Raw genomic sequence first — 26257 nt, forward strand, 5'->3', positions numbered from 1 at the left:
GAAAATGATGCATGATAGACCACACATTGACTCTGTCAGCACCATTATAGTCAATGGCCCCGTTGGTGCATACATCAGAATCCTGTTTTGTGAAGGGATCAGAAGGAAGTCCCGATGGGACCAACGAACATAGCAAAGAGCGCAGTGTGAAATGTCCCTTAGAGTTATACTGGTTGGTATAAAACCTTCCACTAAACAGCCACCCATTATTGAAAGAACTTTTTGGTTCTGAAGGTTCACGTCATGTATCATATGATCTCTCAGCCAGTCAGCTGCTGTGTAAAGCAGTATATGAAATTTTCTAGCATTACTTTTAAGCCAATTTGCATGTCTATTCCCAGAAAATTAGGGTGTCATACTCATCTGTTTAAAACTTGGTCAATTAACAGGATTTCATGAGGCTGTGTGCCCACGTAGCGATTTTTAAGCGTTTTTGCCACAATTTTCGGCGCAAAAACGTTTAAAAATCGTGTACAGAACGCCCCCCATGCATTCCTATGGCATTCCGCACATGCTGTGCTAATGCTGCGCTTTTTTCCGCGGCGGAATCGCATCGCGGAAAAAAATCGCAGCATGCTCATTCTTTTGTGCGGAATCGCAAAGAGTTGCCGCGATTCCGCATCCATAGGAATGCATGAGAATCGCTTACTTCCCGCATGTGGCTATGCCCACCATGCGGGAAGTTAAGCATCTCATGTGCAGTTGGTACCCACGGTGTGGAGGAGAGGAGACTGTCCTCCAGGCCCTGGGTACCATACCCCTGTAAAAAAAAAAAGAATAAAAAATCGGGGTATATTTACCTTCCGGCGTCCCGCGCTGCATTCCCGGCCTAAGCGTTCCCAGTAATGCCTTGCGGCAAGGCCCTGTGATGACGTGGTCTCGCGAGATCGCTATAGCAATGCGAGACTACGTCATCACAGGTCTCACAAGGCATTACTGGGAACGCTGAGGCCCGGGATGGCAGCGCGGGATGCCGGAAGGTAAATATACCCCGATTTTTTTTAGTTTTTTTTAGCATTTTAACATTCTATCTTTTACTATTGATGCCGCATAGGCGGCCTCAATAGTAAAAACCTGGTCACACTTGTCAAACACTATGTTTGACGAGTGTGACCAACCTGTCAATCACTTTCCAAGCGATGCTTCAAATCGCTTGGAAAGTGCTTGAATATCGCACGCGAAAATCGCGATCATAATCGCGGTGAAATCGCGCGGAAAAAAACGCACGATTTCTGGGAAGGAGTCCGGTTTTTAGTGTCCGGAATAAAACGCTACGTGGGCACATAGCCTGAAAATGTCCCTGACTGTGCCTATTAAGTATGATTCTTCTTTTGTTTCAGGAAACCAGAGAATATGAAGTTTCAATATAGAATCCCAGGCTTTGATATGAGTGAAAGCAGCGGACAACTTCAATCAAGATGTCAGTTCTGCAACATGATAGAACTTCTCAGTGCTTAATCCAGAGACTATGTGGAGTTAAAATGAACCTTTTAGTATTTTAGTTGTATTTCCTTTTGACTCTTTCTTGAAGATTTCCATCTCTGTATTTATAACATTTACATTTAGGAGACTAGATGTGTTTTAGGAAACACTGTTATGGGGACAAGAAAAACTTGTCAGAACAAGGACAGCTAATGCCCCGGGATTATTATAACATAAATCTAGCAAAACTGCAGTGCTAACAAAGTGATAGCCCTCAGCGTCTCAGGATTTGCTTCAAGTCTTGAGGATTTGTATCCTTACTTAATTTGTGTTAGAGAACTAACTGGGACAAGAAAAGATATTAGCAAAGTTTGTGTCGTCTCTTATGCACCTTATAGAATTGCACATGAAAGCAAAATTGGAATGTGTTGAGGACGAAAATGGAGACATGTTCAACCACTTTTTTATTTAGAAAATACCCAAAAGTTAAGATGTAATGCGGGATAAAACTGGGAAAAACAAATAAATTAGGGTTCCATGAAAAAGTGTATATTCTCGTGATCCAGAACAAGCAGTTTACAGATTGCGGAATCCTATAAACACTGTATATGTTATTATATATCATGCATCTATCACTATATCGGTGATCTGCTTACAAACATTAGTACACATTGTTATAATACTCCCCACAACTTTATTTTACTCAGACACTTCATAGAAAACAGAACAACTAGCTCATAGGTTGTATATTTCTGTCTATATTTTTCTCTTTCTGGTATTTGTTTTTTATTGTAAATGACTGGACTATGTCTGTTGTGGAATTTGTGAGATATTTCATAAAGGTGATACATTTTTTTTGAAGTAGTCCATAAAAATGCCGGGGCTTTCAATATGTAGTACAAATTCAAATTACTAATACAGAGAAATGTAGACTAACGGATAATTTATAAAATATGTGATCATAGTAATAGTACCAGACCAAATCCCATAACATTGTGTTAAGGAAATTCTTCAAAACAAAAAAAAGAGAGGGAACTTGACATTTGACCTTAAGGTGAGGTAAATTGACCTTGATGTGTAAGCATTACGTAGACATGGTAATTCAGTTGTGTGCAACATCAGCATTATAATATTTGAATAAGCAAAATGTTTCTTCAGAGAGAAAGATGACTTGAACTCTAGTACCACCTATTGGAAATAGCAATCCTACAAGTCAATACTGACCCTTTAACAAGCCTTGCAATATGACTTAGAATAAATATGTTTCAGGGTATTGCCCCTCCTCAGTGCAAAGTATGAGATCTGATTTGGCTAGGTGAGAGGCTCTGGACTGGAGTCTAATGGGTAAGGTTTCGCCTTGTGAGGAGTGACATGCCAGTTCTGGCACACCAGTATGAGAAGATTTAAATGCCATGTATGCTCCTCTGGCAAATTAAATATACAAATTTTCTCTTCGAGAGAAATATGACTTGGTCTTTAATGCCACCTATTGAAAGTAGGTTCCACTGGAGATTAAGTCCTCTTCCTCTCTGAAGAGACAGTTTGCATATTTAATTTCCCAGAGGAGCATACAAGACAAAGTCTATAATGGAACAATCAGAGGAAAAGCATAATAGAAACATGTCACCACTTCTGCATTTTTCACTTTCTCCAGATTTTGGCTTACACATACCGATGTAACATACTGACCAAATATTCAACGTGTGAACATGGCCTTAGAATTCTTATCCACACCAACAGATTGCAATATTCTAACCACAGAAGGAAGATATCTCACAATGTCAATTATAGGCTAAATAATAGAATTTAATGCAACCTTCTCTCTGGTTTGGCACCAGACATGACAGTATGTTTCACTTTTACACAAGGCATTTGTACATCATTTACAGGTATTGCTTTCCTACAAAGCAAAATACCTTAAGTACCAGAGCAGCAAAGTATAATAGACAAGCTATAGCAGCCTGGCATGTGTGAATGGCAAGAGCAGAGTGGCAATCGGCATGTGCTCCTCATTCAGAGAATACAGGCTGCCATAAATGTTACATGGAACCTTGTACAGAGCACTAGCAATAATTGGTCCATCTAATTGGAAATTTCCAAGGAAAACAGTGTCTGTCACAAATTTAAGATGCTAAGTGGTTAATTCATAGTGAAATATGTCCATTTATGTCGGGTAACAGCTTGTATGAATTAAACTATAGATTATTGGTATTAACTATGGTTTTGCATTTGTAACCAACCCCAGGACAATCAGAAACTGAAACCGAGTAAATCGATTTTCTAACTCTTTGTACTGAAAACCATTTTCAGCTTTAATAACACAAGTTTATTTTTCTTTGTATTACTGTATAAAATAATATTACACAATAACCTTTACATTCCCTCTCCATGGGCAACAATTCAGTATGGATTTAGCAGATGACTCACTGATACTATTAATATTCAGTATAGCAATTTTTACGTGCTGTTGGTAACGATATGGGCAACTTTGTCTTCTTCAGATTATTTTTCTGTTTTCTTTATATATGCAATTTTTAGATTGTAACAAATGTTTGGTTTTAATAACTGGATAAGGAAAGAATAAAGACTGGAACATGTAACTTTGCAGATTTTCCTACATCTAAACCCAATACATTACAGCTGTTGTTTTGGAAGTTCTGCTGAAGTCCATTATCGATGCCGTGTGTAATCCCAGGACCATTACAGTGATGGTGATTGTGCTACTGTCAACCTGATCTTTCTCTACCGAGCTGTGTTTTGTGGAAAGAAGACCTTTTAGATGTCTTTTTTATGTTGTATTTTTATCGATAAGGTACGGAATGTGGACACAGGGACTTTTGTAAAGGATACCTAGAGATATGACTACTAATCCCTGCATGGATAAATCTGCTGCCCATGATTGAGACTGGAGAGGACTACTAACTCTTATTGGATGGCATTGTGTTTACTTTGTCATATAATTTTTTTTCTCTTTTCAATGTCTCCTATCTTAGCCATTTGGAAACTACAGCAAATATTTTAATAGTTTACATTTGTTTTGAAAAATAACAAAATGCATTGGACTTATACCTGGAATATTTAAAATTTAATAAAAAAGACGAATGTGTATTTGTATGGTTGAAAAGTAACAAATATGGCGTATGATATTTTCTCCCTTACAAACTAGAGTACTAACAAAAGACTATTTCTGAACTGATGCGAGTCTCCCATCAGTTGTCATCAACTAATGTTGAATTATACCCCTAAGTGTTCTTTTTGGAAACTTAGGTTTTGATGAGATCAGTAATATATAGGCACAGCAGTATTGATGTAAAATTTATCGACTAGATGCATATTGTGCTGGTGCCACCCATGAGTTAATTTTAACAATCATTCTTTGTTCTCTAAGATATAGATAAATATGTATATGTATAATGAACAGTGTGCACATATACATACAGTATGTACACACTGTAAAATTGAAGTTGAAGGAAAATTCCTGGGACTATAGAAATCACAGGATAGACATGGTAATGATATGCAAATGATGAAAAAATTAAAACAAAATTTTCAAAACTTCTCCATTTATTCAGTATCGAATATGAGCACCATGTGCAAAAATACATGCACTTACACACCTTGATTTACAAGCATCAGATTAGTGGATGTCTCAGGAATGTTGTACCATGCTGAATTCACCTGGGCCCACAAATCCTCAAGATCAGATGCTGAGAGCTCTATTTGCAATTGCCAACTAATGATGCTTCAGCGGTGCTAAATGGGAGACAAGTCCTGAGACGATGCAGGCCATGGTAGTACATTTGGGCCATGCAGTCTGCTTATAGTAGCATAAGAAAAAAGCAGCCTGGTGTTGTTGTGTTGAAAAACTTCTCCTAAGACAAAAAAAGGAATAAAAGGATCCACATGGCCGTATTGATAAAAAATAAGTAACTTTTTATGACTAAGGGCTTCAGCCAGAAAGGTACAGTATATACTCGAGTATAAGCCGACCCGTGTATAAGCCGACCCCCCTAATTTTGCCACAAAAAACTGGGAAAACTTATTGACTTGAGTATAAGCCTAGGGTGGAAAATGCAGCAGCTACTGGTAAATTTAAAAAATGAAAATAGATACCAAATAAAAGTAAAATTAATTGAGACATCAATAGGTTAAATGCTTTTGAATATCCATATAGAATCAGGAGCCCCACATAATGCTCCATACAGTTCATGTTAGCCCCATAAGATGCTCCATAGAATAATATGCCCCATATGCTGCTCCATAAAGGTTATGGCCCCATAAGATGTTCCATAGATTATGCCCCATAAGATGCTCCATAGAATAGGCCCCATATGCTGCCCCCATAAGACGCTCCATAGATTATACCCCCATATGCTGACCCTTAAGATGCTCCATAGATTATGCCCCCATATGCTGACCCATAAGATGCTCCATAGATTATGCCCCCATATGCTGCCCCTATAAGATGCTCCATAGATTATGCCCCAATATGCTGCACCCATAAGTTGCTCCATAAATTATGCCCCCATGTGCTGCCCCTATAAGATGCTCCATAGATGATTCCCCCATATGCTGCCCCCATAAGATGCTCCATAGATTATGCCCCCATATGCTGCCCCTATAAGATGCTCCATAGATTATTCCCCCATATGCTGCCACCATAAGACGCTCCATAGATTATTCCCCCATATGCTGCCCCTATAAGATGCTCCATAGATTATGCCCCAATATGCTGCACCCATAAGTTGCTCCAGAAATTATGCCCCCATGTGCTGCCCCTATAACATGCTCCATAGATTATTCCCCCATATGCTGCCACCATAAGACGCTCCATAGATTATTCCCCAATATGCTGCCCCTATAAGATGCTCCATAGATTATACCCCTATATCCTGCCCCCATAAGATGCTCCATAGATTATGCCCCTATATGCTGCCCCTATGAAATGCTCCATAGATTATGCCCCCATATGCTTCCCCTATAAGATGCTCCATAGATTATAACCCTATATGCTGCCCCTATAAGATGCGCCATAGATTATGCCCCTATACGCTGCCCCTATAAGATGCTCCATAGATTATGCCCCCATATGCTGCCCCTATAAGATGCTCCATAGATTATGGCCCTATATGCTGCCCCCATAAGATGCTCCATAGATTATGCCCCTATATGCTGATACTATAAGATGCTCCATAGATTATGACCCATATGCTGCCCCTATAAGATGCTCCATAGATTATGCCCCTATATGCTGCCCCTATAAGACGTTCCATAGATTATGCCCCTATATTCTGCCCCCATAAGATGCTCCATAGATTATGCCCTCATGTGCTGCCGCTGCTGCATTTAAAAATAAAAAAAATGACATACTCACCACTCCGTCGCTGGGCCCAGGTGCCGGTGTCACTGCTGGCACCTGAGATACTCACCTGTCCCCCGGTCCATCGCTGCTTGCTGCTGTGTGGCACGTCATCTGTCAGTGACGTTCAGACTGCAGGGGGCGCGGTGCGCACTAACACGTCACCGCACCCATTGCTGTTGTTAGGGATGGCGGAACGCACTAAATAATAAATAATAATAAGTGCTTTCGCCACCCGGGGTCCACCGTGCAGAAGATGTTATACTGCTGCTATGTAATGGCAGACGCACAATATGGCGGTATTACGCACGCGTGTTGAACTTCACCCGGAGTGCGGTGGGCGATCTCTGTTCCTTCACAGAGGTGCCGAGGCGTAAGGTACAAAGACCGAGCCTGTTGACGTCACAGGACTCAGTGGAATGCACGCATGGTATATGGTCACAGGACTTGGCCCAAGACACAGAGTCCACGTCTGTCTAGACCTACCGTGCATGCAGCGTCGCAACCGCGGATGCCCAGAAGTACTTCTGACTGCAGCGCGGCGACAGACACTGCCGCTAAACGACAATGCCCGGAAACAGGCACACTGTCGGACACTAGCACTGTGGAGGATGCGTACTGTGGCCTGTAGCTTGCCACTGACTGGCGCTGACTCTATAATTAGTTCCCTATCCACACACATAATATCAGAGGGAGGGGAATCTTAATGAGTCATTTGCAAGTCCATACATCCGTCATCATTCACACAGTTAGCAACTAGAGTCTATACTAGCCCATGGCTAAGCGGCCATGCGAACCTTTTATAGCCGGGACCTTCCGGAAGCTTCCAGATCCCTGAAATGGACCAATCAGATCTGGAGAAGGACCTGTGCATGTGACTCCCGATCTCCAATGGGAGATCGTCTCGTGAGCATGCTCAGTGGAACGACAGAAGGACAGCCTCTGGAGTGGCTTGCTGCTGATCAGCCTGCACTGCTATTGCTGGCCCAGAGGTGGCAGTAACAGCCAGACCCACAGAGCTGGTCTGAGCAGAGCGTTGGGAACGACAGGGCTGCTGAGCAAGCTCCTGTGCGGTCGATGGAGAATGGGAGACCGCAGAATGTGAGGCACTGGATCCCTGCTGTGCAGTTGCAGGAACCCGACGACTAACAGCTGTCTGAACATTACTGACAGATGACGTGCGAGACAGCAGCAAGCAGCGATAGACCGGGGACAGGTGAGTATTGATATACTTACCCATCCTGGCACGGGCTCTACAGCCCCTGGCTTCTCCGCGATCTGCCTTCAGCGGTCACGTGGTACCGCTCATTACACTCATGAATATGCTCATATTCATGAGTGTAATGAGCGGTACCATGTGACCGCTGAAGAAAGGAAGGGAGATTGTGGAGAAGCTGGGAGCTGCAGAGACCGTGCCAGGACGGGTAAGTATGACCTGACACCCCCGCCCCCTCTCCCCCTCCAAGCCCCTGGTGTATATGACTCGAATATAAGCCGAGAGGGGGACTTTCAGTCCAAAAAAATGGGCTGAAAATCTCTGCTTATATTCGAGTATATATGGTACGTCAGGATGGGTAATGTTTTTAAACCCCTTAACGACCACCGATACGCCTTTTAACAGCGGCAGTTAAGGGTACTTATTCCTCAGCGCTTCTTTTTAACAGCACTGAGAAATAAGTGTAGAGCGCCCCCCTAAAGTCAGAATTTCTCCGGGGACTCGGCTACCCTCGAACCGAGAACATGATTCGGTTCGTTTTTTACCAACCCCAGTGTTGGAATCATCATTATTAACAGAATACCTGTGACTGCAAAAAAAATCCAATTTCCCATTTAATTTCTCTCTCCTCTGATATGATTGCACATCAGAGGAGAGAGAAATGGAGTCCCCCAATTCCCCCTCAGTACCTCCGGTGTCACTGGACCCGTCTGCACCCTCAGTCCTGTCAACCGGCTGCCGGCGTCTTCTTGCGGCAAAAGAATGGCGGGTGCATGCTCAGTGCGCCCGTCGAGATCTGCCGGACGGAACCCGGTAACAGTAGAAAATTTTTCCTATTGGTTTATTTTGATCACTGTGATAGACCCTTTCATAGTGATCAAAATAAAAATATAGTAAATCAAACCCCCCTTTTTCACCCCCTTAGGCTAGTTTCACACTTGCTTTTTTTTGCAGCGCGTTTTTCCCGCAAAAAAACGCATTGAAAAAACGCATACAAAAGCATACAACTGCTGCGTTTTTTTCAAGCATTTTTATGAGCATGCATGAAAAAAACGCAGCGTTTTTATACGTTTGTATGCGTTTTTAGTGCGTTTTTACCGCGTTTGCGTTTTTTTCCAACATTAGGTGGCCCCTCACACTAACCCAAACCATGACTTTACTAACCCTGACCCTAACCCTAACCCTAACCCTGACCCTAACCCTAACCCTAACCCTGACCCTAACCCTTAACCAAACCATACTTAACCCTAACCCAAACCCTAAACCCTAACTAACCCTAACCCTGACCTTAACCCTGACCCTAACCCTAACCCTAACCCTGACCCTAACCCTAACCCTAACCCTGACCCTAACCCTAACCCTGACCCTAACCCTTAACCAAACCATACTTAACCCTAACCCAAACCCTAACTAACCTTAACCCTAACCCTAACCCTAACCCTGACCCTAACCCTTAACCAAACCATACTTAACCCTAACCCTGACCCTAACCCTAACCCTGACCCTAACCCTTAACCAAACCATACTTAACCCTAACCCTGACCCTAACCCCAACCCTAACCCTGACCCTGACCCTAACCCTAACCCTAAACCCCCTTAACTAACCCTAACTCTAACCCAAACCCCTAAATTCCATGGTTAACAAAAAAAACGCATGTGCAAAAAAACGCATACATGAGCATGCCAGTGCGCACGTATGCGCATCCATAGGCTATAATGGCCATTTTTAGCGCAAAACGTGCGCATACGTGCACATGCGCTTTTTTGCAGGGCCAAAAAATGCAACATGCTGCGTCTGGAAAATACAAACGCACACCCCAAAAAAACGCAGCGCATGAAAATCGCATACGTGCGCTTACCAGCGCGCAGGTATGCGCACCCATGTTAAATATAGGGGAAAAAACGCATGCGCACGTATGCGTTTTTTTCCAGCGCAAAAAAACGCAAATGTGAAACCAGCCTTAGTTAGGTAAAGATAATAAAATGAAAAATATGTCTTTATTTCCTTTTTTCCATTAGAGTTAGAGTTGGGCTAAAGTTAGGGTTGAGCTAAAGTTAGGATTGGGCTAAAGTTAGGGTTGGGTTAGGGTTCATGTGTGTTAGTGTTAGGTTTGTGGTTAGGGTTGGGATTAGGGTTAGGGGTTTGCTGGGGCTGGGGTTATGGTTAGGGCTGGGATTAGAGTTAGGGATGTGTTGGGGTTAGGGTTGGAGTTAGAATTGGGGGGTTCCACTGTTTAGGTACATCAGGGGGTCTCCAAATGTGACATGGTGCCACCATTGATTCCAGCCAATTTTGCATTCAAAAAGTCAAAGGGTGCTTCCTCCCTTCTGAGCCCTGCCATGCACCCAAACAATGGCTTTCCCCCACATACGATGTATTGGCGTAAATTGTAAAACAAATTATCCCGGCAGAATTTTTGCTTTCTTTGCCTTTTTTCAGAGAATATGAATGATAACACCACAACTTTTTCTCCACTCATGGTTAGTAGCTGGGTGAAGCCATTTATTGCCAAACTAATGTGTTTTCTCTTTTTTAAATAATAATGACAACTCAAAACATCCTGTCACGTGCCCCGTCCAGAGTGACACGGCCAGCAGGTCGGTAACTGATACAACAGGACGCAGCACGTGTAATTGTCCTATGTGATGCGGCCCGCAGGCCGGTAACTAATACAATAAGACAAGGGAATAGGGAAAACCTGGGTAACAATAACAATGGTGGCCCTGCAATAGGGAACGGGGAAGTGAAGACCTCCTGCACTGCCCTGAGTCAGTGTCTCTACACTCCTAACGTACCCTAGGCCGGTTCCGCACCGGGTGCCGCTCAGGAACCTAAAAACCCTGACTCGCCCTGCACCTAAACCCTCGCTAGGGAATTGGTAGGTGCAGAAACTAATCCCACCACTGCACTAAACACACATAAGGAAAAGTGACAAAACAGGGGAACACCACTTAGCTTTGCTCTGTTGCTTACGCTCCCAGCAACAGAGCCCACCACCTGCGTGCATCTTTTCCTCCACCGTGTCCAACATCTGGGTGCACTGTCCAGCAACTGAGTCCAGCACCTGAGTGCAGCTGTCCAGCAACGGGGTTCAGCACCTGAGTGCAGCTTCAGCAAAAGAGTCCAGCAACTGAGTGCAGCTCTACACCATAGCTGCCACTCCACCAAGCTTTGCAAGAATTCTTCACTGACACCATAGCTGCCACTCCACCATGCTTTCCACGAACTCCTCGCTGACACCATAGCTGCCATTCCAGGACTCTGTCTGAGTTGTCCTGGACTCGTCTCCGCACCATAGTGCAGCCTTGGAGCAAACAGTGTCCACACCTGCGTGCAGCTGTCCAGCAAATGAGTCCGGCTTTTCTGCCAAAGAGTCCAACATTTTGAGTCCAGCTTTCCGCAACTGAGTCCAGCATCCTGAGTGCAGATCTACACCATAGCTGCCACTCCACCAAGCAATGCCAGCCCTCCTTGCAGACACCATAGCTGACACTCCACCAAGCTATGCCAGCCCTCCTTGCAGACCCAATAGCTGCTACTCCAGCACTCTGACTGGGCTGCCCGTGACTCTCCTTCAGCTCCATTCTTTACCCAGACTTGCTTGCAAATGAGGAACTATCACCAACAGTGATTAACACACCTGATACTCTTTTATAGAGCCATCACACCTGTTACATAATCACGTGCACAAACTAAGGTAACCAGAGTGCAATGACCCTAATGGCCACCGGGGGGAAAACTACAACTGAAAATCACCACAGTGCAATGACCCTAATGGCCACCAGGGGCAAAACCACCTATGGCACACAGCCAAAGGAAAAAAATGTTACTTTGTGCATTTAATCTGTCAGATCCAACCTGGATCATGACAATCCAAATGACTCTGATCAAAAGTTTGCATACCCTGATGCATGATAACATGAACAGATGTTGACAAAAATGGTTACTAAAGGTAACATCCTCACCTGTGACTTGTTTGCTTGTAATCAGTGTGTGTGCATAAAAGCTGAGTGAGTTTATGGGATCCAGATAGACTCTTGCATCTTTCATCCAGCCACTGATGTTTCTGGATTGTGAGTCATGGGGAAAGCAAAAGAACTGTCAACGGATCTATGGGAAAAGGTAGTTTAACTGTATAAAACAGGAAAAGGATACAAAAATATATCCACAGAATTGATAATGCCAGTCAGCAACATTCAAACTGTGATTAACAAGTGGAAAATCAAGGGTGTCACGATACTAGTGGAGACAACTGGACACCAGTGGCTAGGTCAAAGAGACTGCAGACACAATGGGTTGCGGAAGCAATATTGTATTAATGATCTGAATGCAATATAGCACATAAGTCCAGATAAATGTTCAGTCAATCTGATAAATGGTAATAGCAGAGTTGATACTCTGCGATACAGCATTCAAAGTCACTGAGCAATGTGGGCACAAGACACAGACTCTTGCAGAGCGGAGTAACACAATAGCTGGCTGGAGTTCTTACTTCACCGCAGGTGTAGTCAGGCAGAGGTTCCTGAAGTCAAGTGTTCAGCAATCACTCGGTCAGCAAGCAGGGATCCAGACGTGCAGGTCGACGGAGGACTCCGCCGTTAAGAGAGGACCAACAGGGATAGTAAGTCCAGGCTTGGACTGCAGAGGTATAAAGTCCAAAACATAATACTCAAGCAATTAAAAAGAACAGGTGCTGGCTTTATATACAGCTTTGGCAGGAAGCAAGATGGCCGACTTGTGAAACATCAAGATCCATGTTAACTAAGGGCAAGTCTAAGGGCAAGAAAAAACAGATTCTAGGACTAGATACTGACATTACTCCCACCTCAAGGACGGCCTCCGGATGACCCTAAACCAGGCTTGCCAGGGTACCTTTGATGGAACTGCTCAATCAGTCGGGAGGCGTTAATATTATCCACGGGTTCCCAGGAATTCTCCTCTGGGGAATAGCCTTGCCATTTAATCAAATACTGCAGTCGATTTCTGTAGATTCTTGAATCCAGAATCCTCTCGACGATGAACTGCTCTTGACCATCCACAAGAACGGGATCAGGAGGAGGAGATGAACGTCCTGGAAAAGGATTTGGTAATACAGTCTTTAGTAGAGAAGTATGAAAGACAGGATGTATCTTCAGTGTTCTTGGGAGTTTTAAGCGACATGCAACAGCACCTACCAGGCCACTGATCCTATAAGGACCGATGTACTTCTGTCCCAACTTAGGGGAAGGGATCTTCATCTTTAAATTCTTCGTAGATAACCAGACTAAATCTCCTACCTTAAATGTTGGTGTTGGTTTGCGAAATCTGTCAGCTGCATTCTTGTACCTCTCTTGTGCGGAACCCAAAGTCTCTTTCAGAAGTTCAAGGTTCTGTTGAAGTGAAGAGATCCTGTCGGCAACTGCTGGTAAAGATGTATCTACCGGTAATCTGGGGAGAATGCTAGGGTGATATCCCAGGTTAGCGTAGAATGGAGACTGCTTGGTGGAGGCACTCTGGGAGTTGTTATAAGAAAATTCAGCCAATGGGAGTAGCCTTACCCAATCATCTTGCAAATGGCAAATGTAGCAGCGAAGATATTGCTCTAGTGTTTGGTTGGTACGTTCTGTCTGCCCGTTGGACTGTGGGTGGAAAGCAGAAGATAAGTTAACTTCTATGCCTAATGCTGAACAAAAGCTTCGCCAAAACTTTGAAGTAAATTGAACTCCACGGTCAGAAACAACTTCATCTGGAACCCCGTGCAGGCGAAAAATGTTCTGGACAATTAGGTCAGCAGTGTCCTTTGCAGAGGGTAAACCGGAACAAGGGATGAAATGGGCCGCCTTGGTCAGGCGATCGACCACCACTAAAATCGTACTCTTTCCCTCGGAAAGGGGCAGTTGTACAATAAAGTCCATAGAAATGGATCCCCACGGGCGAGACGGCACCGGCAAAGGCTGTAACAGACCAGTAGGGGAGGCACATGGAACCTTGAATTTGGCACATACCTCACAAGATGAAACGTACTTCTGGACATCCTTCCGAAAACTTGGCCACCAGAAGAAGCGAGATAAGAATTCTTGAGTCTTCTGAATTCCTCTGTGCCCTGCAACCTTAGAATCATGAACCAATCTCAACACTCTTAACCTCACGGCTTCAGGAATGTAGAGGCGCCATTCCCGGGTCCAAACTCCATTCCTAAAAAGAAGGCTTACCTCATCAGATGGCTGAGACAGGAAAAGATCAGAGTTGTAAGCTTCTTTGATGACCTGCAACAAATCTTGATTATGAATGACTCCTACAAAATTGCAATCAGAAAGTATGGTCTTAGGTGGAGCATCTGGAACAGCGTCAGTGGAGTACATCCGGGATAGAGCATCTACTTTTCCATTGCTCGAACCTGGTCTATAAGATATTGTAAAATTGAATTGATTAAGGAAAAGACTCCAGTGAGCCTGCCGTGGGGTCAGGCATCTTGCTGACCTGATGAACTCAAGGTTGCGGTGATCCGTGAGGACCACGATCGGCTGTGAAGCTCCTTGCAGAAGATGTCTCCACTCCTTGAAGACGGCGATGATAGCCAGTAATTCTTTATTTCCTACGTCGTAGTTTTTTTCGGCAGGAGACAGTCGCTTGGAAAGAAAAGCACAAGGATGAAGTAAATTCTTCTCACCTGTTCTTTGGGACAGTATAGCCCCGGTGGCACAGTTTGAGGCATCTACTTCAATAATTAAGGCGAGTTCCGGGTCAGGGTGGATCAGTACCGGTGCTGACGTGAACTCGGTCTTGAGCCGAGAGAATGCTTCTTGGGCTTGAAGGGACAAAATAAATGCTGTCTTCTTCTGTGTCAACTGGGTGATGGGCGAGACGATGTCAGAGAAGTTCTTGATGAAACGTCTGTAGAAGTTAGCAAATCCAATGAAGCGTTGGACCTCTTTGACGTTCTTGGGGATTGGCCACTCCTGAATCGCCTTGATCTTGCTGTTATCCATACTCAGACCCTGTGGGGAAATTACATAACCTAAGAATTGGATCTCCGATTTGTGAAATTCGCATTTCCCCAGCTTGATGTACAGATGGTGTTCCCTCAACCGCTGCAAGACAGTCTTGACATGTTGCTGATGTTCCTCCATGGAGCTAGAAAAAATCAGAATGTCATCCAAATAGATTACGACAAAAAAGATCAAGAATGTCTCTGAAAATATCATTTACTAGATGTTGGATAGTTGCTGGGGCATTGCAAAGTCCAAATGGCATGACCAAATACTCAAAGTGTCCATATCGAGACCTAAATGCTGTTTTCCATTCGTCTCCAGATCTTATACGGACTAGATTGTAAGCCCCGCGTAGGTCCAATTTTGAAAAGACCTTGGCCTGACGAACTCTCTCGAGAAGCTCCGGAATTAATGGCAGGGGGTAGCGGTTCTTGATGGTTACCTTGTTAATTTCCCGGTAATCAACACAGGGTCTGAGGGATCCATCCTTCTTTTTAACGAAAAAGATGGGTGCACCGGCTGGAGAGGATGAGGGGCGTATAAATCCCCTAGACAGGTTCTCGTCGATATATTGTTTGAGAGTCTTGAGCTCAGGACCGGACATTGGATAAATATTACCAAAAGGAATGGTAGCAGCAGGCAGAAGCTCGATTGGGCAGTCATAAGAGCGGTGTGGTGGTAATTTATCTGCATTCTTTTTATCGCACACATCCGAAAATTCTTTATAAACTGCCGGTAACCTTAGGTCTGATGATGGGTTGCCCGGAGATGGATCAATCGATTTCTCAGAAGTTACCTCTTTAGCTGGGAAGCGTAATCTCTTAGTCTCCCAGTCAATGATGGGATTTTGAGCCTGCAACCAGGGTAAACCCAAGATAACAGGGAAATGTGGAGAGGAAATCAGAAGGAAGGGCAATTTCTCCTGGTGAACATCTCCCATGAGGACCTTCAGTGGTTCAGTCTGCTGGTCTACGGGCCCCGATGTCAAAGGGGACCCATCCACAGTCTCCATCAGAATTGAAGATACTCTTCTCTGTGATCGGATTCCATATTCCTTAGCAAAAGAAGTGTCCATGAAGTTACCGCTAGCCCCAGAGTCTATCATGGCGGAACAGTTCACCCAACGGGAGTCAATCCAGATCTTGATAGGAAGGTAACAATGTGAATCTTTTTTCTTATTGCAAGGGTATGAAACTGCAGAAGATAGAATAACAGCATTGATGGGTAGTATCGTTTCGGATGTAACAGAGTTCATATCTGAAAAGTCATAATCAGGAACGGTTGCTGCAATTTCGGGTGACCCTGATTCGGAAGTCATGGAGTATGATTCAGAGAAGTCGCGTTCTACCACGGCTGCGGTTGTCCTGCGAGAACGATTGGGGCAGTTGATAATAAAATGTCCTGACTTCCCACAGTAAAAACATAAATTCTCCTTGAAGCGAAATTCCTTCCGTTCGTCACTTACTCGACTTCGTAGGGAATTTACCTGCATCGGCTCAGGTGCGGACTCCTGAGGACTTGAGTCCGGATTCTCCTTAGAAAGGAAAGGAAGGAGCGATTTATTGCTGCGGTTCATCTCAGACCACCTTTCTAGTTTTCGTTCGGAGATGCGAGCGTCTAGGCGAATACAGTGATTGATGAAATCACCTAGAGCTGTGGGAGCCTCCGCACGTGCAAGCTCGTCCTTGATAGAACTGGACAATCCCTTCTTAAATATTGAGTACTTTGCTGCACTATTCCAGGTGGTGTCCTGACCCCACCTTCTAAAATCCATAGCATACTCCGTCACTGGGCGTTTACCTTGACGCAAATTCAGCAGGGCCATCTCAGCTGTAAGGCCACGGTTCGGATCGTCAAACATCTGCCCCATGGCGGCGATAAACATATTGAAGTCGTTCAGACATGCATCCTGTGATTCTATCAGAGGGTTTGCCCAGGCAAGAGCCTTATTAGTCAGCAACATGATGATAGTCAATACTTTGGATCGGTCCGTAGGAAACTGTGTGACATGTGCAGCAAAGTATAAACGACACTGGTTCAGAAACCCACGGTATTTGTCTCGGTCGCCACCAAACCTAAATGGCGGTAGTTTGGGGATGGCAGGAACAGAAGCCTGAGATTGTGCCTCCAGAGCCGCAACTCGGCCACGCAATTCCTGAAGGGTCTGACTGAGCACTTGCATATCATATTTAGTCTGCCCCTCTAGGCCTTCTATTCTGTTCTTCCATGTCTGTACTTCAGCGTGTACAGTGGCAGTGATATTATTTAGCTTCTTAACACGCACTTCTAAAGTCTCTGACCCAGCGGCATCCATTTTTTAGGGCTTAAGTATCCTGTCACGATACTAGTGGAGACAACTGGACACCAGTGGCTAGGTCAAAGAGACTGCAGACACAATGGGTTGCGGAAGCAATATTGTATTAATGATCTGAATGCAATATAGCATATAAGTCCAGATAAATGTTCAGTCAATCTGATAAATGGTAATAGCAGAGTTGATACTCTGCGATACAGCATTCAAAGTCACTGAGCAATGCGGGCACAAGACACAGACTCTTGCAGAGCGGAGGAACACAATAGCTGGCTGGAGTTCTTACTTCACCGCAGGTGTAGTCAGGCAGAGGTTCCTGAAGTCAAGTGTTCAGCAATCACTCGGTCAGCAAGCAGGGATCCAGACGTGCAGGTCGACGGAGGACTCCGCCGTTAAGAGAGGACCAACAGGGATAGTAAGTCCAGGCTTGGGACTGCAGAGGCATAAAGTCCAAAACATAATACTCAAGCAATTAAACAGAACAGGTGCTGGCTTTATATACAGCTTTGGCAGGAAGCAAGATGGCCGACTTGTGAAACATCAAGATCCATGTTAACTAAGGGCAAGTCTAAGGGCAAGAAAAAACAGATTCTAGGACTAGATACTGACAAAGGGTTCTGTAAAAACAAAACCACGGTCAGGTAGAATAACAAAAATTTTGTCCACAACTGCCAGGAAAATTGTGAGGGATGCAAAGAAAATCCCATAAATAGCATCAGCTGAAATACTGGACTCTCTGAAAACTAGTGATGTGGCTGTTTCAAGATGCACAATAAGGAGACACTTGAAAAAAAATGGTCTGTATAGTCGAGTTGCAGAAGAAAGCCTTTACTGCACAAATGCCACAAAGTATCTCACCTACAATATGCAAAACAGCAAAGAGATAAGCCTCAAAACTTCTGGAACAAGGTAATTTGGAGTGATGAGACCATTTTGGCCACAACCATAAATGTTACATTTAGAGAGAGGTCAACAAAGTCTATGATGAAAGGGAACACCATTTCTACTGTAAAGCATGGAAGTGGATCGCTAATGTTTTGGGGATGTGTGAGCTACAAAGGCACGGGAACTTGGTCAGAGTTGAAGGAAAGATGAATGCAGCACGTTATCAGCAAATACTGGAGGCAAAATTGCAATTATTAGCCCAGAAACTGCGCATGGAAGGTACTTGGACATTCCAACATGACAACAATCCAAAACACAAGGCCAAGTCGACCTGTCATTGTCTGAGGCAGAACAAAGTGAAGGTTCTAAAGTGGCAATCTCAGTCTCCTGACTTCAATATCATTGAGCCACTCTGGAGATATCTCAAGTGCCAAAATCAGCTATGGTGCAAGATTATTACTACCATACAACAAACCCTCAGGGGTTATATCATCAGAAGCTTGGAGGATTCCCCACTTTGTAAAATGTAACTTTTAATCAGTCATTAAAACCTGAGACAACACATTAAAACACAATAACAAACAAAGTAGTGCTCGTGCAAATCAGTGCTCATTAAAAAATGGTTCGGTCTCACCACTAGTTACGGACATCGAAATCCCGGTCTGTTTTCAGATATATCCTGACGGGTACTGGGTCCAAACGAGGGAGAAAGAAGAGCAAAAGACATTTTTTTGGCAGTGACAGGGACAGTCATTCTGTCGGTTTAGGCGCCTAGCCACTGCAGGGCCTCTTCTTACTTATGGGCCATATATATATATATATATATATATATATAAACTTCTATTTTCCCCCCTTAATTATATTTTGAACTCCCCTGAAGAATCCCCACTATTTGGGAGGAAACACGTAGGGAGAAATTAACCCCTCTTCACTATTTGGGGGTGTCACTCTAGGGTCCACTTGGGGCCTGTCTTGTGAGGACAGGAGCAACACCGGGGCATGACAGGGAGATAAGGATTTATTGCACACTTCCATCCCTCTCGTCTTTTGCTCCTCTTTCTCCCTCGTTTGGACTCGGTACCCGGCAGGATATATCTGAAAACAGACCGGGATTTCGATGTCCGTAACTAGTGGTGAGACCGAACCATTTATTAATGAGCACTACTTTGCTTGTTATTGTGTATTAATGTGTTGTCTCAGGTTTTAAAGGTTACGTTTTATAAAGTGGGGAATCCTCCAAGCATATGATGATATCTCAAGTGCGCAGTTCATGCTAGACAGCCCAGGAATTTACAGGAACTGGAGGCTTTTTTCCAAGACGAGTGGGCAGCTTTACCATCTGAGGAAAAAAAGAACCTGTCACGTCGGCGGTGACCGCCGCCGTTACAGCAGCGGCGGGGCCTACAGGCATATCCATTGTGGTAATGGTTATAGGATGCTGAATGACCGTTATGTATCCCAAGGTAGGTGGCCTTGGGATGGAAGCTTGAATATGTGTGTTGATCAGCAGAGGCACTGCTGAGCTGTTGTTACACTGTGTCAGTGAGAGCTACCTAGAAACCCACCTAGGGGTGGTGTCTAGAACGCCTTAATAAAGTATATGTGTATGAATGCTTGAAGGACCTGTGATGAGGTCATAGCCATGTGACCCAGTGGGCATGGCTACGGAGCATATAAGGTAACCAGAGTAGATCACATGAGAGAGAGCGCATGGATCTGATTGGGCCATGTGGAAGGTCCCGGTATGCCTCTGTGGAGGAAGGTGTGCTACCTTCCTGAAGACCACGTGCTTAGGCTGCTGACCCGGTGAGGCCTGTGGATATTGGCTGTATGTGAGGACGGATAAGCCTCCTGTGTTTTGCAGAGGCTCCAGGACTGAGCCTGAAATCATGGACACTTATGCTTGCTTTTGCCTGAGCTAAAGGCTATTCCTTGTGTTATGTGCTGCTTTATGGGTTATGAGGCAATAAACCCTATGAACTTTTAAAGGAACGTGCCTCCTGATTGACTCACGTTGCTCTTGAGCGAGTTGAATCCCTACTATACAGTGTGGCAAAAAACTATTTAGTCAGTCAGCAATAGTGCAAGTTCCACCACTTAAAAAGATGAGAGGCGTCTGTAATTTACATCATAGGCAGACCTCAACTATGGGAGACAAACTGAGAAAAAAAAATCCAGAAAATCACATTGTCTGTTTTTTTTTCCTTTTATTTGCATATTATGGTGGAAAATAAGTATTTGGTCAGAAACAAGCAATCAAGATTTCTGGCTCTCACAGACCTGTAACTTCTTCTTTAAGAGTCTCCTCTTTCCTCCACTCATTACCTGTAGTAATGGCACCTGTTTAAACTTGTTATCAGTATAAAAAGACACCTGTGCACACCCTCAAACAGTCTGACTCCAAACTCCACTATGGTGAAGACCAAAGAGCTGTCAAAGGACACCAGAAACAAAATTGTAGCCCTGCACCAGGCTGGGAAGACTGAATCTGCAATAGCCAACCAGCTTGGAGTGAAGAAATCAACTGTGGGAGCAATAATTAGAAAATGGAAGACATACAAGACCACTGATAATCTCCCTCGATCTGGTGCTCCACGCAAAATCCCACCCCGTGGGGTCAGAATGATCACAAGAACGGTGAGCAAAAATCCCAGAACCACGCTGGGGGACCTAGTGAATGAACTGCAGAGAGCTGGGACCAATGTAACAAGGCCGACCATAAGTAACACACTACGCCACCATGGACTCAGATCCTGCAGTGCCAGACGTGTCCCACTGCTTAAGCCTGTACATGTCCGGGCCCGTCTGAAGTTTGCTAGAGAGCATTTGGATGATCCAGAGGAGTTTTGGGAGAATGTCCTATGGTCTGATGAAACCAAACTGGAACTGTTTGGTAGAAACACAACTTGTCGTGTTTGGAGGAAAAAGAATACTGAGTTGCATCCATCAAACACCATACCTACTGTAAAGCATGGTGGTGGAAACATCATGCTTTGAGGCTGTTTCTCTGCAAAGGGGCCAGGACGACTGATCCGGGTACATGAAAGAATGAATGGGGCCATGTATCGTGAGATTTTGAGTGCAAACCTCCTTCCATCAGCAAGGGCATTGATGATGAAACGTGGCTGGGTCTTTCAACATGACAATGATCCAAAGCACACCGCCAGGGCAACGAAGGAGTGGCTTCGTAAGAAGCATTTCAAGGTCCTGGAGTGGCCTAGCCAGTCTCCAGATCTCAACCCTATAGAAAACCTTTGGAGGGAGTTGAAAGTCCGTGTTGCCAAGCGAAAAGCCAAAAACATCACTGCTCTAGAGGAGATCTGCATGGAGGAATGGGCCAACATACCAACAACAGTGTGTGGCAACCTTGTGAAGACTTACAGAAAACGTTTGACCTCTGTCATTGCCAACAAAGGATATATCACAAAGTATTGAGATGAAATTTTGTTTCTGACCAAATACTTATTTTCCACCATAATATGCAAATAAAAGGAAAAAAAACAGACAATGTGATTTTCTGGATTTTTTTTTCTCAGTTTGTCTCCCATAGTTGAGGTCTACCTATGATGTAAATTACAGACGCCTCTCATCTTTTTAAGTGGTGGAACTTGCACTATTGCTGACTGACTAAATACTTTTTTGCCCCACTGTGTATATATATATATATATATATATGTGTGTATACAAAATTTTAAAACCTTTTTGCAATGCATTATATCTTTCAGTGTTACACTGACAAGCACCTTTTAGACTATGCTCCCTAAATGGTTTGACTGGCCAACAACTTGGCAGACCAGGAGGTCATTATTTGACCATTGGACCTCTGTGATAATGTCACAGGGGTGCCGATTGGATGGGAGAGGGAGCCCCTCCCTCTCTTAGTCTTCTAAATGCTGCAATCGCTATCAATTGGGGAATTCTGAGGGTTAAACAATTGAGGCAGCACAGGCACCATCCCTGGCTGTGACAGTTGGATCCCAGTTATCACTTATGGCGAGCTCCCAGAAACAATTGTGCGGTCACGGCTCCTGCGCCCCCCGCTATCGCCATAACGTACAAGGTACGTTATATGTTAGGAAGAGGTTAAAGGGAACCTGTCAAGTATTGAAATGCTATTTACCTTCAGATATAGAGGTAGTCTGCCCTTAAATAGCATTAAAATCATGTTTGACTGTCTTACTAGTACAGAGGCTAAAAGGATTGACAGTTTGAACTTTGACAGTGTTATGGACTGACCTGAGTTGGAGTAGTGGTATTGTAACCACTAGGGGCAGCACCAGCAGGTAGCGTAGTCAGGAATAGCCAGAAGTTGGTACACAGGAGCAGCAGTATATTTGGGAAAATAAGCAGGTTTCGTAGTCAGGAACAGACTGAAGTCAGTACATGGAGCAGCAATTATAGTTAAAGAATCAGCAGGTTGCATAGTCAGGATTAGCCAGAGGTTGGTACATGGTCAATCATTTTGCAAGGAAGGTAATGTACGGCAAGGTTTAAGTAGGGCGTTCAATCAGGAGATCACAGGTACTAGTGTCTGGGTCAGCTAGGAACTGTCCAGTGACTTGACTAGCTCAGAGGGAAGAGCTGCCACCTGGTATACAAGAGCTGCTGTGTTTGAGTTCTTGAGTACCTCCCTCCTTCCAGGATGGTCTCTGGACATCTCAGGCGCTTGATGTCTCTGATGAAAGGCTCTTATAAGCCTGGGTACGTGGACATTGCCCTCCAGCTCCCATGAATTATCTTCTGGTCCGTAACCTTCCTTTGCATCAAATATTGAATTTTCTTCTAAATCTTCTAGAGTCCAGAATTTTATCCACAATGTACTTTTCTTCACGATGAAGTTTTTCTGGTGTAGGAGGTGGCTGAGTTCTTCCTGGAAATGGGATCTCTCTAGGAAGTTTTAAATGGAAAGCAACTGGGTTAATTTGTGCAGAAATTTTAAAAGGTCCTATGATTTTTTTTTTACCCAATTTAGAAGACGGTATATTTGTTTTCAGATTTTTTGTAGATAGCCAAACCTTGTCACCAACCTAAAGGGTAGGAGGGGCTTTGCAATGTTTATCTGCTGTTTCTTTGCAATCTTCTTGGGCCTTTTATAACATGGCAATTAGTTCTTTCTGAGCTTTCTTCAACTTTGCAAGTCTGTCAGTAATAGCAGGAAACAAAGTGGCATGATCCAGGCCGGGTTTTGTATTCGGTCTCCTTTTCCCGGTCTGATCATGTCAAGGGTTAACTTTTCTCTGCCTCGTTGTGGCACCAGGCTGGCTCTTTCTCTTCACTGCATCCTGCAGGCGGTGTCAGTTATAGTTTCTGCATACGGCGTGAGTAGCTGACTCCGTGTATACCCTGATTTTTCCATCTGCTGTTGCTAACTTTGCCCGTGTCTGTTTTGTTCCCCTCTTCCTGTCCTGACTCAGTGTTCCCCCTTTCATGTTTTGGACTCTCTGGTATTTCACTTGGCCTAGACCCTGACCTGCTGTTTGTCTCTTGTCTTTGGCATATCTGCTCCTGACTGGTACTGACCCATTTGGCTTGTTTCTGACTGTGTTTGTTTATTCCTTTGGTACTGCGCTACAGACTCAGGGCAGCACAGTGGCTCAGTGGATAGCACTGCAGGCTTGCAAGCGCTGGAGTCATGGGTTCGAATCCCACCAAGGACAACATCTGCAAGGAGTTTGTATGTTCTCCCCGTGTTTGCGTGGGTTTCCTCTGGGTACTCTGGTTTCCTCCCACATTCCAAAGATATACTGATAGAGAATTTAGATTGTGAGCCCCATTGGGGACAATGATGATAATTTGTGCAAACTGTAAAGCGCTGCGGAATATGTTAGCGCTATATAAAAAAAAAAAAAATAAAGATTATTATTAATATCGACCCAGGTTGTTTGACTAGTCTGCTGCCACCTGCTGGTAGCCTTGCATATCTGCTCCTGACTGGTACTGACCCATTTGGCTGGTAGCCTTGCTGTGTGCAGTCCTCCCTCCACTCTACTGCCATATAGTGGAGCTTGCATCTACCTACATAGCAGCAGCATGACACAAAGTATTCAATGGAAGATTATTAATACCAGATAAAAGCCATAGTTAGCAAAAAATGGACTTTGGGATGTAGAACTGTGTTTGGAGCTATTATAGGCAAATTCTGCTGTTGGTAAATAGTCCACCCAGTCATCCTGCAGGTAAGAAATTAAACAGTGTAGGCATTGTCCGAGAGTTTGGTTAGTTCTTTCACTCTGGCCATTAGATTGTGGGTGAAAAGTAGTAGATAAATTGACAGTAACTCCTAAAGCTGTACAGAAACTTTTCCAAAATCTTGATGTAAACTGAACACCTCTATCAGAAATGATATTGTCAGGAATTCCATGTAGCCTAAATATCTCTTTGACCATTAATTCTGTAGTAAGAATTCTTTTAGTTGGAAGAAAATGGGCCATGTTTGTGAGCCGATCCACCACAGCAAGGATAACAGTGATTTCTTTAGAGGGAAGTACCCTATATACTCGTTTATAAGCCGACCCGTGTAAAAGCCAACCCCCCTAATTTTGCCACAAAAAACAGGGAAAACTTATTGACTCGTGTATAAGCCTAGGGTGAAAAATGCAGCAGCTACTGGTAGATTTCAAAAATAAAAATAAATACCAGTAAAAGTAAAATTAATTGAGACATCAGTAGGTTAAATGTTTTTGAATATCCATATTGAATCAGGAGCCCCATATAATGCTCCATACAAAATACACCCCATGTAATGCTGCACAAAGGTTAATAATAGCCCCATAAGATGCTCCATAGAATAATATGCCCCATTTAATGCTCCATAAAGGTTATGGCCCCATAAGATGCTCCATAGATTATGCCCCCATAAGATGCTACATAGAATATGCCCCCATATGCTGCTCCATAGACTATGCCCCCATATGCTGCTCCATAGATTATGCTCCCATATGCTGCCCCATAGACTATGCCCCCATATGCTGCCCCATAGAATATGCCCCCATATGCTGCCCCATAGAATATGCCCCCATATGCTGCCCCATAGAATATGCCCCCATATGCTGCCCCATAGACTATGCCTCCATATGCTGCCCCATAGACTATGCCCCCATAAAATGCTCCATAGATTATGCCCCAATAAAATGCTCCATAGAATATGCCCCCATATACTGCTCCATAGAATATGCCCCCATATGCTGCTCCATAGATTATGCCCCCATATGCTGCCCCATAGACTATGGCACCAGGCTGGCTCTTTCTCTTCACTGCATCCTGCAGGCGGTGTCAGTTATAGTTTCTGCATACGGCGTGAGTAGCTGGCTCCGTGTATACCCTGATTTTTCCATCTGCTGTTGCTAACTTTGCCCGTGTCTGTTTTGTTCCCCTCTTCCCGTCCCAACTCAGTGTTCCCCCTTTCATGTTTTGGACTCTCTGGTATTTCACTTGGCCTAGACCCTGACCTGCTGTTTGTCTCTTGTCTTTGGCATATCTGCTCCTGACTGGTACTGACCCATTTGGCTTGTTTCTGACTGTGTTTGTTTATTCCTTTGGTACTGCGCTACAGACTCAGGGCAGCACGGTGGCTCAGTGGATAGCACTGCAGCCTTGCAAGCGCTGGAGTCATGGGTTCGAATCCCACCAAGGACAACATCAGCAAGGAGTTTGTATGTTCTCCCTGTTTTTGCGTGGGTTTCCTCCGGGTACTCTGGTTTCCTCCCACATTCCAAAGATATACTGATAGAGAATTTAGATTGTGAGCCCCATTGGGCATCAATGATGATAATTTGTGCAAACTATAAAGCGCTGTGGAATATGTTAGCGTTATATAAAAAAAAATAAAGATTATTATTAATATCGACCCAGGTTGCTTGACTAGTCTGCTGCCACCTGCTGGTAGCCTTGCATATCTGCTCCTGACTGGTACTGACCCATTTGGACTGTGTGCAGTCCTCCCTCCACTCTACTGCCATATAGTGGAGCTTGCATCTACCTACATAGCAGCAGCATGACACAAAGTATTCAATGGAAGATTATTAATACCAGATAAAAGCCATAGTTAGCAAAAAATGGACTTTGGGATGTAGAACTGTGTTTGGAGCTATTA

At 44.1% G+C, this 26257-nt stretch overlaps 1 protein-coding gene across 1 annotated transcript in view; it reads left to right on the forward strand.

Moving 5' to 3' along the window:
• Nucleotides 1-4528, forward strand: part of SEZ6L (seizure related 6 homolog like) — a 711555-nt gene extending 707027 nt beyond the window's left edge. Inside the window, exon 18 of the mRNA XM_073582661.1 lies at nucleotides 1341-4528. Coding sequence (XP_073438762.1) covers nucleotides 1341-1370 — 30 coding nt within the window. The 3' untranslated portion in view covers nucleotides 1371-4528. The remainder of the gene's footprint in view (nucleotides 1-1340) is intronic.
• Nucleotides 4529-26257: the final 21729 nt, after the last annotated feature.

Source organism: Dendrobates tinctorius, unplaced genomic scaffold (assembly GCF_039654945.1).
Source record: "Dendrobates tinctorius isolate UK_male_01 unplaced genomic scaffold, ASM3965494v1 ptg000073l, whole genome shotgun sequence".
In the NCBI taxonomy this organism is placed as follows: Eukaryota; Metazoa; Chordata; class Amphibia; order Anura; family Dendrobatidae; genus Dendrobates; species Dendrobates tinctorius.